This window comes from Lampetra fluviatilis, chromosome 32 (genome assembly GCF_964198595.1).
Source record: "Lampetra fluviatilis chromosome 32, kcLamFluv1.1, whole genome shotgun sequence".
In the NCBI taxonomy this organism is placed as follows: Eukaryota; Metazoa; Chordata; class Hyperoartia; order Petromyzontiformes; family Petromyzontidae; genus Lampetra; species Lampetra fluviatilis.
The window spans coordinates 10291899-10308240 of record NC_136306.1 but is presented as its reverse complement, the minus strand read 5'-3'; the positions used below and the strand labels follow the sequence as shown (position 1 = coordinate 10308240).

Sequence of the window (16342 nt, the reverse complement as noted above, 5' to 3'; positions counted from 1 at the left end):
GACGGTGATTTTAAATTGTGATTGCGGTGATTAAATAGTACCGCTTGCTGAACCACTGTCCGTGCAAGTGTCACGCGTTCTATCGTCTCGAGTTGATTCAAAGCAGTGACTTCACCCACGCAGAAGTCATCTGTGATGCGTTCTTCATTTATCACCGTGAAGATGGGGGGGAGGGGGGGAGCTGGGCAATAATGAAGGACGTCTGGTGACATTTGTAATAAAAAAAATTCAATCAGGGCACACATCACCACCACTTTACCTACGCTAGATGCACCGTAACACGATGCGCGCTAATTGATCCACGTGGGTTTAATCGCTTGATCAGGAGCAGCACAGCTGACGCCCGCGCGCCCCCCGATGATATTTAAGGGGATGATCTCGCAGCACAGAGATCCGTAGCGCGCATTGCGAAACACGTTCGCTTTGTGGAGTGTGGTCTGCCACCACCACTGCTATCACAGAGCACGATCGTGCTCTTTTAATCGGTAACATTTCTCTTCAATTGTGCTGCGCGTGTTAATCACAATGGTGGGCTTCCCCAAAGACCTCGCCGACCCCGAGACCGCTCCGCCTCCGAAGACCACCACCAGCACCGCCAAAAGCGGCGCCGTCAAACCGGGACCCGTGCAGGCTCTCGCCAACCTGCAGAAGGCGAGCAAGCCGCCCGACACGTTGACCATGGCCGTAGACGCCGTGCGGGAGCTCGCCGGTCGGAAGGGCGCCTCCGTGATTGCCATCCGCTCCCATGTCGTCAGTTGTCACCCGGACGTGGACCAGGTCCGGCTGAAGCGGCTGCTCAAGAACGCCCTCGCTAAAGGCTTGGCCACGGGAGTCCTGGTGCGCCCTGGTGGGGTGGACCCGGAGATCTCCTCGGCTGTCGGCCGCTACAAGGTGGGCAAAGGTGGTGGTGTGGCATGCTCGGTTTGGGTGGTTCGCGACGGCAATTTTTGTTTTTGGTTGTTTAAAAAAAATTGTCTGAATTCGGACCGACGGCTACAATTTCGCATTCGTTGAATTTTGTTTCAACCCAGAAATCCTGGGCCCAACGTTTTTCCGATTTAAATGTACGAAATGATTCAAGTGACTCTTAGTCTAGTTGTGCCGTCTCTTAAAGCATCCCAACTCTTAAGTAACTGCAAGCGAATACAAAATGTAATTTATTCTCGCTCACTGGTTACCCTTGCAAACATTGACGAGCAAATGCGTTCCAAAAGGCCTTTTAGATCGTTCTAAGTTTCCGTATGGCTTTAAAAATAAAATCCTATATTGGCAAATTCCATATTCGCCAGTGACTAATGCATGATATCATTTCACTTAAAAAAATATCTCCGCGCGCAGCCCCTGGGACATGGCCACGTACCCGCGGATGAGATCGCTCGGTTTGTGGGCGGGTTGGTTGGTGTTGCGATGTGCCTGGCCGGGTGGAGGGGAAGGCAGGCGCTTTGAATCTTTTAACAGATCCCTGCGGGGTGGGCTGGTAGGAACGAATAACCAAAGAATATAAACATAATATATTATTACACTTGTTTAGCCAGGACGGCCTCCCTGAGTGTAAAGGTTTTTGTAGAGTCCTGCCAAGTGTTTCCAGTAGGGGGCGATGTTGCTGGACGGACGATATAATCTATTGTAGGCTGGTTCACTTTGTTCCTACCGGTATAAACCTAAGGTTGATGCTGGATTTCTTGAGGTAGATGGATAATGTCCTAGATGTTTGTTTTTGGAGTTTGTAGGTTGCTACCTGAGGTGTGGGATACGTAGGCAGTGGCTTGGTAGGTGTAATGCTGAACCTCGATTTTGGAGACCTGATTGCCGGAGATTGCCAAGGCTCGCGCTACAAAGGCCAGCGTAAAATGTAGCAGCAAGTTGTCTGCCAAAATTTAAGCCGACTAAACATTACAAGCGGCAATTGTGGTTAAAAATCTAACTCTGAAGCGCACTGTAATATATAAAGGGTTATTGGGTTGGAAATGAGCATAGAAAGTAAGTTCCCACACTTTATTTAAAATAAATTGACCAACTTTTTAAAAGTGTTCTGGTTACATGACTTGTAAGTTATCTACGCATAGTACCATGAGTCGTACATTCCCAGCCTTACACGACCATATTTTGGAATGGTCCTGATGTTCAGGTGACACCCCGCCCCCACCCCCCCATCACGGAATGCAGTTCCATTTACCCTACACTCACTATTTACTCTTGGCTCTCTCCCTCGTCCTTCCCTAACCCACCACCAGCTCGGGAAGCCGGTTGCAACAAAGGTGAAGAAGCTGAAGTTGAAGGCTGCTGTAGCTGGCAATGTGGAAGAGGCCCTCGTGGAGGCCCAAGCAGGCAAGTGGGCCTTGGGCCAGGAGGGAGGGCTGGTTGCCCTGGGAATCTGCTTGGCGTCTTTGAGCTGCCAGCATTCAATGCAGAGGTTTAGGTTTTGCCGTGGGTAGGAGCAGTGCTGCTACTACAAGTACATCGGAGGGGCTCGGGTGCAGTGCTAATGTAGGGGGAGCTGGGAATTTGAACAGGGAAGACTTTTTAATTCTTTGCAATCGGGCCCATGTTTTAAAGCAATTACATTTTTTTACCACGCAAGGCTCGCGAAGTTGTGTAGCTTTTTAGACGCAATTGGGCCACAATTGATAGTTCTACGAAGTGGCTTGTTGCCAATTCCTCTTCAAGCATTTTTCTAAACTGTGTAGAGTGGTAAACTGGAGGATCGGGAGAAATCTACGCGACCATGGGGAGAACATGCAAACTCCAAATATACAGGCGTCGGGTCTGGCTCGAACCCACGACCTCCTGCATACCAGGCGAGGTAGTTGACATCTCGCCTTAATTGGTTAACTTTATTTGGAGCCAGACAAGTCGGACTCTTTAGGAGTGTAGGGAATTTAAGGACGAATTGGGCCTTAAGTTGCAGACATCAAAAAATGGACAGTTGGCATTGTGTTTGCAAGCACAAATCAAGCTAGCAACGAGTAATTTTTAAAACTGCCTCCCTAGAAAAACCACAGGAAGCTGGATCTTGGCACACTGCTTGGGAGCAAAAACCTAGGAGTTTTTGTGTAGTGTGCTTGGAATATAGCAGCAGGTCCTCCCTCTGCAATGAACCGTCAAGTCTCAACCCTTTTCTTCCTTCAGGCCAAGTGCAATGCTCGCATTCACAAATGCGTTAACATAACACAGTACTTGATGGCATTGTGTGCGCTGACTTGACCATAAAACGATGTTGTGATTCGCGTAAACAGCTGACCATGCTTCCATTCTTGGCTTAAAAGACAATCGCTTTTTAATGAAAATTAAATCTTGGTTGGATAGTTTTCAGTCGATGTAATAAATGATTAACTTTAATGTACGTTGTGGCTACTTGCATACGACGAACCCGTTGCAATTGTGTTCTTGTAACCTTCAGGATTCACCAAAAAGGCGAAAGCTCCGAAGGCTGCAAAAGCTTCAGCAGCTGTGAAAGTCGACGCATCAGCCATCGATGTGAGCTGATGGACCGGGAGTTGCGATGTATTTAATCGGCAGCTTTAATAGCTGGGGCACACGCCGCTTTCAAGACTGCACCATTTTCTTGGTTCTTTCGGTAAAGTCACGTAGAAGGGAAATAATTAAATCATAAATATATAAAACAATATAAAGTCTAAGAACTGATATTTGTATTTGATCATTTACCCTCTACGTGACTTTACCGAAAGAACCAAGAATATGAATCTCTGGAGTCGCGAAAGCTTTAAATCAAAATTTAACGGTACCATTTGTTTACATGACGAAAGCCGTGGACGTTACGATGGGCTCCCAAATGTACATACCAGTGGGGGGGGGGGGGGGGCCTATCCAGCTTATTCTCTCGTGTATTGGAGTATGCAGTAGTCTGGCGTTACGGACTCGGCCCGCTAATAGGGAACGTGCACTTTTGACCATTTTCCTTAACCAATGACACAAGCTGTGCATGTGCACTTGTATACTTTGGGCAAGGGCCTCGTGCTATGCGGATCAAGTGTGGGGGGGGGGGGGGGTTTGACATACTTCACCAATGCGGATAGGCGACGACACGGCGTGAACTTGGAGCGTAGTATAATGCAATGGGTTTTGCTGCACTGCCATGTTCTCTGTCAAATGTGGCCTTCGTGCATACAATGGGGATATAAGCCTTGCCGATTGTCTTTTTTTTTCAGCGTGCAAAAAAACCAAAGGTGGACTTTGAACTCGAAGCCGCCGCCTCTTCCAGCGACTCTTTAACCAACGCAACCAAAGCGAAGCCGGCCAAGCTGAAGACTACAATAGTCAAAGAGAAAAAGGTCGTGAAAAAGCGGACCTCCCTGGCCGTTCTGAAGCTTGGCTCCAAAAATGCGGGCAAGGAGGCGGAATTGAATGCCAAGGCACCTCGAGCCAAGAAGACGACTGCACAGCGAGGAGCCAAGGTTTTGCCTGCGGCTGTGGAGACTGGTGGTGGTGGTGGTGATGATGATGACGAGAGCCATGGCACGAAAGCAAAAGTGCCCAAGAAGACCAAACCAACGGTAGTGAAAACTGCACGGGTTAAGGTGGTAAAGATTGACGCTGGTGAAGCCAAGGTTAAAAAGCCCAGGGCTGTTGCCCCCAAAAAGGAAACGGCAGCAAAAAAAGTAAAAGCGGAACAGAAGCCAGCGGCCTGAGCAACAGGAGCCGGTGCTTGATGTTCAGTGAATTTCAACGCCGTAGTTTTTTTTAATTGCACTAAACCATTGTATCCAGATCTTAGTTTTGTAATTAATTCAATATTGACTTTTTTTTAAATAAAGAATTCGACTTTTTATTGCTGCTCTGGAACACTTGTAAGGTGCTAAATAGCAGAGGTGGGACAAAGTCATTGTTATGCAAGTCCAAGTCGAGTCGCAAGTCATCAAATTCATGACTCGAGTCTGACTCGAGTCCAAGTCACATGACTCGAGTCCACACCTCTGCTAAATAGTACCATTTCAAAATTGAACCCATCCTGTAACCTAAAGCAGAAACTATGCAGCATGGAAACGAAGGCACTTAAAGGTGTGCCCAGGCTGACCCTTTTGCAATCAGTAAGGTGGTAGCAATGCTGGGAGGTTGTGCTGTCCGAGCACACCTGCGCTACTTTCTAGGACTATGCCAGACTCGTAGCTTTATCAAACATGGCATGGCCAAAAATTGTTTTAACATTTTGCTGGACATTTTGGAAGCTAAAAGTGGGGTTTACGTCTTGTCCTTAAAGTGGAATTTGGTGGGAGGATGTTTAATAAATCGTGAGCTATGCAATGTAAACCACTTTCCAAACAAACCTGCGTAGTTAATCCATATTTAGATATTTGCATAATCTACATTTACAGATGTGGTGCAAGCTGGAAAACCTTTGTCTTCATGTGAAAGCCCTGACACGAATCTTAACCTTTGACCGCAGGGACTTTTGTCTGGAAGTTCATATGGCAACCATCCCAGCCCAAGGTTTTCATTGCATTTACATCCATGAAATAAACTTTTATAATCTCTCCATTGACTTTGCAGTCCTTGTGGGATGTCCAGAATGCCAACAGCAAATCAAAGTGCTGATTTTACAATGGTTATTTTGAGTTGCACCGTGTTCATTTGCTTTGAAACATGTTTTAGTGGGGGGGGGGGGGGGTCAACAGCTGTTGCAAGATGCCAATACTTGCCCAGTGTAAGTTGCAAAAAGCATTTGAATACACGGAATTGAATGCAATGATACATTAAATGTGGCAGTGGTTGAGGGAAAAATTGACGCGTGAATTTCGATGCTAGAAATACCCAACCATAGTTTATATACTGCCCTAAAAACCAGAAAAAACTCAAGATGGTAAGGCCCTATAAATCTAGGAAGGAACGAACTTAAATGTTCCATTGTCCTTGCTCTATGCTGCTAGTGGCTTGACGCTACAGTTAAGCAAACTTCATAGGTTCACTTTGAGATGATGCAGAGCCCACCACACATGGGAAGTCGAGTCCATGAAGAAGATCTCAGCAATTTAGTGGCAGTAACAAACATCCATTACACCGACTACAAATTGTGGCGCATTTGTCCGTGTGGTGCATTTGTCCGTGTGGTGCAAGTGTGAAAATGAACTGAGGAAATGGGTGAGGCCCAAGTTTAAATGAAGGGCAGGTATGACTACACAAAGGGCTGGTACTGGTAGGAACCTCCTGGTTACACCAAACCATGGGATTATTGTGTCCATCTGTTGTGCAGGGAAGGGGGGTGGGGCTGGTCACCACGCTGCCGATGAACCTGGCTATTGACCAAGCAACCCAACGTTCCTACCAGCTCCCTCTGCTGGAAAGTTAGAACACGTTCCTTCGGAGTGGGCAGGTAGGAACTTGGTTAGACAGCCCATTCGTGCGATGTGCGGCACGTGATGCTGAGCCTGTCCCAAGTGCTCTATGAAATGCAAATTGAGGGCGTGCCTATGCATGACAGACAAATAATCCCTGGTGGGCAGTGTGGAACTGTTGTTCCTACCTGTATAAATGCCATTATGGACAAGTGGGTACTGGGGTAAGCACACATTACCCAAGTAAATTCAGTGTAATACTGTTTACAGAAAGTTCATAACCTCCAAGGATGTAATTTTAAACAATGGCTTCAAGAAAGAATGCATTTGCTTGCAATAATTATAAGGATTTAGTGAAAGGCTCAGGAAAAGCCCTATTTCTCAAGTTACCAAAAATGTTAATTTAAAGCTCTCAATCGCCAGCCCATTTGCCATCCCCATCACTCAACACCAATGACACGTGGCTTTTCACATTGACCAAAGTCTCACCCTTCACACGTTTATTCCAGCAGGCACTGCACAATAGCCCATTGTTAGTCATATCAAGCTTGCCACGAGGGGAGGGGGGGACTCAACCACAGGACCTGCAAAACTTTAGGGCAGTTTACTCAAGAGCAGTACAGGATAATTCTTGCAAGTTTTCTTCACAAGCTGTTGATTTTAAGGTGGGGAACATTTTCCTTGAAGGCCAAATCGGATTTAAAAAAACACTTTGGGAAGGCCAAGCATGAACACTCACGACTGCAAGAGGCCCTTCTTGCAGTGAAAGGAACAAGCCAAAATTCGAAAAAGTCTTGCCTGCTCAAATATTCCCCTCCAGTACTAGATTGTCACAAATAACACGCTTGCAGTGATGGATAAATATCGTTCTTGATGTTTATTTGCGGTTGTACCGTGGTGCTATTCCTCACGATGTCCGATGTTTCACACCACGTGCCGGAAGCTTCTTCAGGAACTAAACTCGATAAAACAAAATCGGCAGGGGGGGGGGGCCACCGTATCCCAAGTCGGAGGCCTCGCGTGGCCGCCGGGTGTACCAGACTGAGTGCCGCGTGCCCCGTGCCCTCCCCACCCCTGCGGTGGACAAGACTCGTGAGCGGCCGTGCCTCGAATCCAGAACAGACCAGACACGCCGAGGGGGAAGAGAGGAGAGGAGGGGGGGGGGGTCTGCACAAAGGACGGCCGATGGAAGGACCAGGATGGGGGGTGGGGGGGGGGTCTTCACGAGGCCGAGTCGGACGCCTCGGAGCTGTCCTTGAGGTCCGTGCTGCACGTGGCCTCGCTCGCGTCCTTGCTGTCGCCGCCGCTGCAGTCGTCGGCGCCGTCGCGAGCGCCCCGTCGCCCCGCCGCGATGGAGGCCACCGCCTTGGACTCGGCCTGCCCCGACGGCGGCGTCGGCGGCGGCGCCATCAGCGCCTGAGGGGTATCGGTCTTGATGTTCAGCTTGCGCAGCTGTACGACGGGCACAGGTAAAGAAGAGGTACGAGGAAAGTGACGAATAATGTTGGTGTTTATGTACTCTTTGGTTCTTTCGGTAAAGTCACGTAGGTAGAGAAATAAAAACTAGCGGCGTTTGTTGATTGTCACTGAGAGCAGAGGGAGATGGTGATGTTTGGTTATTGGTCAAAACTCAAGACACTGAGCTTTACAGACAGCTATTGTTCCTTTTTGTATTTTATTTTACAGTTAATAGACCCGTAGTATAACCCGGGTCGGCCTGCAAGATTCAAACCCTGAACCTCTGCAACAAGCGGTGAGCGCTCTACCGCTGGGCCGTGATTTGCCGAGAGAAGCGACGCAGTTAGGGAGCAGCATTTCCGAGAGGGGAACAAGACCGATAATTATACGAAATAAGCCAATTGTGACATTTTTATTTGGGTGCATTGGAGTGAATACAAATTTACCCGTAAAAACAAAGTTTTTCACTCTAAATCCTTTATATGCGTGGCGGCTAGAGTCCTCTCGTCCTCTGGCTTGAGATGACTGCCACCTATGGGTCAGATGATTGTCTGCCAGCATTAAGCAATTGGTAATTAAATATTTAAAAAAAATTCCCTAAACAGTGTAAAATTTAGGAATTTTTTTTCACGAAAATTAATTGTCACGCACAACGAGTCTGTGTGGAAAATGTCAGCTCGATTGGATCACGGGAAGTGGGTTAAAAAACGACCGAAAGATTTGCACGGTCATAAGCAAGCAAGCAAGCACGCAAGCAAGCAAGCGAACTTAATATAAAGGATTTAAAAACGGGGACGATGATGTAATGAAACATCCGTGGATCTTTGGCTATGCCAACTGCATTTAAATAATATTATTCATTGCAAATGTGTAAACACATATAAGGGACTGCGAGAAGAAAATCCTCTAAAGCAAATAAATAAGTGATTAATATAGTCAAACGACTTGTCAGTTGAAATAATTGTGCTCACTTCCCATTGGCGATCTCTCACATGGACAGCTGACGTATTGAGCACGTAATCTGATTGGGGGGGCCTTGATGAAACACCCAAATGAGATTGGCGGAGAGATTAATTTGGACAAGCCCGTAAAATGTGAATTGTAAACGAGGGGTCAGTTGGAGGAGCGCTCGAGGAAAACGAAGGGGATTGGTGGAGAGACAGAGAAAGTTCGAGAAGGGTGAAGAAGACTAAACTAAACTTTGTTCTATTTTACCAGGTAAGGCCCACTTAGCAACATAGCTCTTTTTCAGAAGCAGCCTGACCACAAATGATAGCTCAACGAAGTGGCTTATTACGTGCAAATATCCAGCAGCCAAACACTCTAGCATGGTTGGCTACGTACAGTGAGAAAGAAGTTTGACATACATGTTTATAAATGTGGAGGGAAAAACCGGAGGACCCGGAGAAAAATCCACGCGACCATGGGGAGGAACATGCAAACTCCAAATATACAGCAAGTGGCAGGGTAGGGATCCAACCTACGACTTCCTGTAGTTAACAGGAGAGCTGATGAAGGGAGTTTGGGGCAACTGGAGGGATTGGCAGAAGCTGGTATGCATGCTGCGGGCTGTACGCGCATTGAAGAGAAATACAGAACGATCTTCTTGGTTCTTTCGGTAAAGTCACGTAGAAGGGAAATAATAAAAATAAAACATAATAAAATACAATTCTCACGACGTTTCGGCCACAACGCAAGCAGCCGTCCTCAGGTGAAGAACAGGTCTGTCGGAAAGACAGCGTCTGAAAGACAGACCGGTTCTACACCTGAGGACGGCTGCTTGCGTTGTGGCCGAAACGTCGTGATAATTGTATTTTATTATGTTTTATTTTTATTATTTTATTATTTCCCTTCTACGTGACTTTATCGAAAGAACCAAGAAGATGAATCCCTGCAGTCACGAAAGCTTTAAATCGAAAAATCCAAAACGAGTTATGAGGTTTACCCGACTGGAAACGAGCAGCTGTCACAGCGTTGGGGCAAAGGCTCTCTCACCTCATCACCCATCTGTGCCAGGTCTCTCTTCATGGCGTAAGCATCTTCCCCGTCGGCATAGTATTTGGGCTCCACTTCGCTGACTCTGCCGTGACCAGGAGGGCCGGGGAAGAGGTGGGAGAGATGGAACGTTGACACAACACGCCGACAACCACGCAGGCACAAATCAACGTAAGCCCGTTTTTGCAAGAGTAAGTGAAAAAGCCATCGGCCATTCATGCCTGTGTTCCTCCAACACATTTGAAGGAAACTAATGAACTAAAAAGCAAGATACATTCATTCTAGATTTGAAGTTTTCGTGACTGCAAGGATCCATACTCTTTGGTTCTTTCGGTAAAGTCACGTAGATGAAAAAAATAAAAATCACGATGTTTCGATTGCAACACAAGCAATCATCATCAGGTGTGACAACCACAGCAAGAACATGTTATATATATATTGACACTTGGGTGTTACACAGAGTCATCATCATTACAATCAGTAATACTACGTCCACAACTGAAGGCCTCCCCCTTGGCGGCACCATCCCCCATAGTTTTAACTTGCAAAAGTTCCATCTGCGCATTTGCTGATCTCATGATTCCATCTCCACGGTGGCCATCATTCCACGACGGTCAATTTCTCGTCCACTGACCGTCGTTCCTTATCGAGCCGTGTCCCTGTTCCGAGCACACTTACATTGGGCTCGGGGCAGGACACTTTGCAAACGTCTTTAATCAATGCCTGTAGTTAATTTTCAGCGGTTTTTATAACGACAATCGGAATTTGACGTGACGATTACCTAAAACGTGTTTACAAGTTTGCAATCGGTAACATCTCCGGCACCTCCGATTAGCCCAGTTGGCTACGTACGGTGCGAAAGAAGTTCAACAAACATAACCATGCATCAATTTATACCACGAATGTAAAATGGTCCCACTTACTGAAACTTCAGCGTGTTGGAGTAGAGGTGCAGAGCTGCCCGGTTGCTGCAGAGGAAAGGAGAGTGATTATTTGTACAATTCTACTCTGACCACGCATTAGCTCCCATGCTGTGGTCTCTCTTGGGACCACCTTACTTGTTCGATACCACCGAGCCGTTACTATATGCATATAAAACTAAACTCTTTTTATTTTACCAGCTAAGGCCCACTGAGCTGTATAGCTCTTTTTTAGAAGTGACCTGGCCACAAATGATAGCTCAACAAAGTGGCTAATTACATGGAAATTTATTGCAACCAAATACTCTAAATGCACGTTTCTTGTGTTGTTGCTTTTCACACTGAACCCATCCACCACCACAATTCCATGAATGGCCACGATTAATAGTCGCGGTTGGATTTAAAGAGCAATTGCATGTCTCTCGTTTGGCCTGCCTTATTCGTGTTATCTGTCTCGTATGTTCTCTTTTGTTCGCTTCATCTCGGTTGTTCCACGAGCCTAATTATCACATTTTGCATGTCATTTTCCCCATGAGTAAATAATCAAATCTCACGGGCACAGCTCAATTCAAGGACCGTGAAAATCCAAATCACTTTTGATCAATGGATAATGACATGCCTACCAGTAAGCACAGCAATGTTTTCTGAACGAGAAAAGGAGGACTAAATCATTGTTCATCAGTACGCCGCAATATCAATCACAAGCTACTCCGGTGCTAGGAAACCAGTGGGTTCTCTGCGATGGTCATCAACCTGCACAGCGGCATGGCTGCAAAGCCATGGTGTGGCCCGAGCGCTCACCTCTTGCGGACGTGCAAGCTACTCCGGTGCTAGGAAACCAGTGGGTTCTCTGCGATGGTCATCAACCTGCACAGCGGCATGGCTGCAAAGCCATGGTGTGGCCCGAGCGCTCACCTCTTGCGGACGTGCAAGCTACTCCGGTGCTAGGAAACCAGTGGGTTCTCTGCGATGGTCATCAACCTGCACAGCGGCATGGCTGCAAAGCCATGGTGTGGCCCGAGCGCTCACCTCTTGCGGACGTGCAGGGACACGTATTTGGCGTTGAAGTTTTCGATCATGGCACGCGATGCCTGGTCCATCAGCTTCTGTGCCAGGCCCAGCCGCCGGTGCGAGCGCTTCACCGCCTGACGCCGGGAAAGCAGCAACAGAGACAACACACAAATCTAGATTGAACACACAGATCTAGATTGAACACACAAATCTAGATTGAACACACAAATCTAGATTGATGACACAAATCTAGATTGAACACACAAATCTAGATTGAACACACAAGCTGTTGATGATGCTGCTGCTACCGATGCAACAACCCCACAACCTTCCCCCTGGAAAATTCGATGGTCAAGGTTCAGAAAGTGCACGCAATAGCACTGTTCATCCCCCCCATGTAATTTAGACTAATCTTCCCGCAGGCCAGACGTCTTGGTAAATGCGGAAGCACCCACACTTTTGTCCCCACCGCACACAATTGTGGCGTACCCATTTATACTGCCGGGTGAACATAGGCCGTGGAATTTAAGAAACCTACCCATCGTTTAAACTGCTGTGCCGGTAGATCAAACCGAGAACCTCTGGATTGCAAGTCCATTGTGCATTCTTGAGTAACCGTGGGGTGTGGGGTGGTTACAAATGTGGTGGTGCTGCGAGTCCACTACCCCCCCCGCTCACCAGGGAGGTGATGTGGCCATGTGGGGCATCGTCGGGGTCCTCCTCCCTGCATGAGTTACAAAAAGAGCAGAGCCACCGCACAATTAACACCTTGCATGCAGAAGAGCAATCCGAGTAAAACATCACCACATAAAAACATCAAAACGCACGTGCGAAGTCCGATTAATTGTTTGGTTTAATTATATAGCTACAATTGAAGGAATTATATAAATTTAATGTGCCTTGTGTTAAAATCAGTCCTGGTTTATTTCCACCCCCCCCCAAACACCCACAGCCTCGTCCCAGTCATGCGTGCAAGTCCAGACTCAAAATCTGGGCAGGATGTTAACTTTCTCAATATCTTCTGAATTGACAAATTAATTTCAGTCAAGCTCTTTCACTGGACCTCATGTTCACACTCACATGCAGTGTCATCAATTTACAATGTCTCGTTCCTCTTTGTGACTGGTACATCACCACACAGGCAGTGCAACTTCTACACGGCTTTAACACTTGCCTGTGACGTTTCGGAATGCACCAATATACCGTAATTTGTCCAGGAAATATTCAGAGACTCTCACGAATATTTTTTCAGAATGATGCACGAGAAAGGAGTGTTTCATGAGTGGTCAGATAGTGAAGCACCTCGAAGTAAACCCAGACAAAAGATTAGCATCAACAAGTCCACATAGATGGGTCACAACCCACTTGTTGTACTACCATCTCATGGCTACTTCGCAGGCCAGTAGTTTTTGGAGTTTTGGAAATGTGCAAATCGACCAATTCTAGTTTCCAAAGTCCTAGATTACACAACTGCACCACCACCACCACCGCCGCAAGAAAAACATTTAGCCCGATTTCTTTTTATGTAACCTACCCACTGGATTTAAAGGGCCAGTCAGTACTGAGACGGTTAATTAACAAAGTGATGGGAAATCAGTGAGTCAGTTGAATTGGAGTGAGGCCCATTGAGCCAAGAATCGCTTTTTCAATAGCAACCTGCAATATTGCCAACACTTGAGTTTCTTAAGTATCAGATTACGTAACTTCTATACTAACCAAACCACCTATTTCACATAAACAAGCAGCAATGACTAAACAAAGGCTCCAAATATAAATATCGCTTACATTTTCGCCAGCACGTAGCCCACAATCTTGCCATTTTCATCCTCGGCCACGTACGAGAGCTACAGTACACACGGACGAAAATGTTAATATTGGCACATTACTCAACATGCACAACATATATATACAGTAATCCCTCGCCACTTCGCAGTTCAAGTTTCGCGGCCTCAGTGCATCGCGGATTTTTCGAACTGATTTAAAGGCCTCATTATACCTGTGCAGTAACACCATCATCATCATCATTCATCATCACATTCATCGAACTGCACAGGTCTGTCATCGTCGTCATTGTCATCGTCGGCGTCATTACTGGAGTCAAGTCTCAAGATACTACTGTCATTGGTGAGTGTAGAACACCATAATACGTATCGTATAAGAGAGAGAGAGTGAATGTATAATATTAAGATTTTAAAATTAAATAGATTTAAGTAAAATATATATATATATATAAAGTATAAATATACATATTTTAAACATTCTGGTACCCACAACCACATATACGGAAATTCCGAGGGGGCCAATCCTACTTCGCGGATTTTCACCTATCGCGAGGGGTTCCGGTCCCCATTAACCGCGATAAACGAGGGATCACTGTATACCAAATGTGAAGGCCGCATCAGTGTTTATTTTAATAGCATATCCAAAACTAGGCGAGTAGTTCAAATGGTGGTCACTGACTGCACCTGCATGGAGTCGGAGGGTGTAGATGACCGCCTATGAAAAACCGGGTTCTACGCAAGTACATACTAAAGGCCTCCTTTTTGCCAGTACCAAAATATAATAGTTTTTTCCCCTTTTTTCTGGCCAAAAAACTGAAACCTTTTTCAAAGGAATCATGTTTACATTAACCATAATAACCTGCGGACAGAATGCAAACCAAAAACACACTATGATAATATATGCATTGTCCTTGAAATTGATTGGTCCATACCAGAGACAGCTTTCCTTAGAGCCTAGTCTCATATGGTGTTCGACCAGATGACACCAAAAGGCGCACAACTCATTCTGACCGCAGGTATTGTGGTTAATGTAAACATGATTCCTTGTAAAAGGTCGCGGCGTTTATGTGCGCGGTGTGACAGAGTCGCCAAAAATGTATTAATTACGATTTAGACTTCCGTTTATTCGGGACTCCGGGGTTCCGCCATAAGGTTCATATGTTTGGACGCGACTACTTTTGCTGTGTAACTGCATTATTATGTCACCTGGGGCCAGGAAAGCCCGTGGTAAAAGTAGTACTTCATCTGGTAGTTCTCAGGCAGGCACAGCAGGTTGCAGTGCTGCATGTTCATGAGGTCCTCGGGCTGCGAGCACGAGGTGGGAACACAGAGTAAGGCAAATCAGATGATGATGTATGCTGAACTTCTTTCGCACCGTACGTAGCCAACCGTGTTCATCAGAGGTGCGGGGGAAGAACTAAACACAAAAAGCAGTTCTAAAGAACTGAGATTGTCAAGCGAGATGATTGAAAAGTGCAAAGCTCCAGTGGCTTCCTAATATCGGCGGGAAGAGCGTTCCAGACGGCCACAGAAGCGCATCTGAAAGCGCACGATGCGGTGACTTTGTTCGATGGCCAGCAGCAAAGATCCGCTGCTACTGCGAGGATAAAGCGGAGTTCACGTGATGGGTTATACTCATTGACGAGATCAGGTAGTTATCGTGGTTCATTTGTGTCAAGCAGATCAGGTGTCAATACGGCCGGCCTCGACTCTTGAGATATGTTTAACACAAACTCGGTTTCGCATTCAGGTTTGTGATTGGCAGTGGCTTACAATAGATTGCCTGTATTGATCATGACCACAAAAAATCAACACCTTGATCAATAACACTGCCTTAAAAAATTACGTTTCGGGCAACGACCCTTCTTCACAACACGTAGATCACTGCAGACGAAGTATATCTATTTCAATACAGACCTTAATCTGTATGTATGTCTTAAAAACCTCCAGGGTACTTCCAGACAAGGGAGAAAGCTGACATTTGGTACTTTTAGGACACAAATAGAAAAAAAATCTGAGATTGTTTTTATTTCAAAGTCCCCAAATCTGATTTTAAGTGTCCCCATAAACATGTTTGTGCGTGCCATTTAAAAACCGTTAAAAATATAAGATTGCTGGATTGCTTTGTTTGATAGAGCGTTAAACAGCAAATACTATTAAAGTGAGAACCATTGTTCTATTTTTAGTTTTTTGAGATATTTCGGAATAAAGCGTTTAACGAAAAAAAAGCATTTTATGTTCAAAACGGAGTATTAAGTTCGTAATTATTTCTTTCTAATAACAAAAAAGGAATATTTAAATTGAACAGTTTATGATGGGTACGTCTTTAAGTATAACAAGTTGAATCAAGTCAACATTTTTTTGTCTTTTTGCGGAAACATCAACATTTTTGTAGTTGTTAAGTGTCTGATCATCGATACAAATTGTAACAAATCATTCGAGCTTAATTATTATAGTTATTGAAACACCTTTGCCCGGCGAAGGCAGCAGGCTTAATACACTAGTTCGGAAGGAAGTAAGTTGATGCACGAATGACTTTGATACGCGAGTTTGACAACTCACAATCAATAACTCGGAATGAATGAATTAAGAATGAATTGAGAGGATTGACTCGGGCCTGGCCGCACGAGGCCCGGCCTCTGGGCAACTCTCACCCTGGCGTTCCGAATGTTCATGGTGGCGCTTCTCTGGGTCGCAGTGGCAGTGGACAACCCGACACGAGGAGAGACGAAAGGTCTCGCGGACAGAGGGAGGAGGAGAGGCGAAGAGAGACGCCGAGGGAGACGAAACAACGACCACCCCCACGCCGCCTGCTCCTCGACTAGTCCACAGCGGTGCGAAGGACCCCGCAAGTGAGGTGACGTCACGGGGGTGGCCACGGCTGGTG

The 16342-nt window shown here is 46.1% G+C and overlaps 2 protein-coding genes across 4 annotated transcripts; one reads left to right on the top strand and one right to left on the bottom strand.

Annotated features, from left to right (window-relative positions):
• The first annotated feature begins 401 nt into the window (after positions 1 to 401).
• On the top strand, positions 402 to 5513 carry LOC144943808 (uncharacterized). The gene is made up of 4 exons (XM_078871652.1): positions 402 to 891; positions 2235 to 2328; positions 3401 to 3477; positions 4170 to 5513. The coding sequence occupies exons 1-4, from the start codon at positions 526 to 528 to the stop codon at positions 4647 to 4649; spliced, it is 1017 nt and encodes a 338-aa protein (XP_078727778.1). The 5' UTR covers positions 402 to 525; the 3' UTR covers positions 4650 to 5513.
• Positions 5514 to 6758: 1245 nt separating this feature from the next.
• On the bottom strand, positions 6759 to 16323 carry NAA10 (N-alpha-acetyltransferase 10, NatA catalytic subunit). 3 transcript variants are annotated; one of them, XM_078871541.1, is made up of 8 exons: positions 16110 to 16323; positions 14662 to 14760; positions 13460 to 13518; positions 12353 to 12410; positions 11693 to 11808; positions 10667 to 10711; positions 9744 to 9828; positions 6759 to 7742 (listed from the first exon to the last, which is right to left on the bottom strand). In XM_078871541.1, the coding sequence occupies exons 1-8, from the start codon at positions 16128 to 16130 to the stop codon at positions 7512 to 7514; spliced, it is 714 nt and encodes a 237-aa protein (XP_078727667.1). In that variant the 5' UTR covers positions 16131 to 16323; the 3' UTR covers positions 6759 to 7511. The 3 variants fall into 3 exon arrangements, with proteins under 3 accessions (XP_078727667.1, XP_078727668.1, XP_078727670.1); XM_078871542.1 differs by having other exon boundaries at positions 12353 to 12401; XM_078871544.1 differs by having other exon boundaries at positions 6761 to 7742; positions 12353 to 12398.
• Between the last annotated feature and the right edge of the window lie 19 nt (positions 16324 to 16342).

Bases quoted from the DNA above. Each gene is read 5' to 3' on its own strand.
- LOC144943808 (XM_078871652.1), top strand. From the start codon at position 526: ATGGTGGGCTTCCCCAAAGACCTCGCCGACCCCGAGACCGCTCCGCCT. The intron at 2,329-3,400 runs GCAAGTGGGCCT...TGTAACCTTCAG, and splicing joins CCTCGTGGAGGCCCAAGCAG to GATTCACCAAAAAGGCGAAA. The intron at 3,478-4,169 runs GTGAGCTGATGG...TTTTTTTTTCAG, and splicing joins TCGACGCATCAGCCATCGAT to CGTGCAAAAAAACCAAAGGT.
- NAA10 (XM_078871541.1), bottom strand. From the start codon at position 16,130: ATGAACATTCGGAACGCCAGG. The intron at 14,761-16,109 runs GTGAGAGTTGCC...TCGTGCTCGCAG, and splicing joins TGAACATTCGGAACGCCAGG to CCCGAGGACCTCATGAACAT. The intron at 12,411-13,459 runs GTAAGCGATATT...CTGCTCTTTTTG, and splicing joins GGCTACGTGCTGGCGAAAAT to TAACTCATGCAGGGAGGAGG.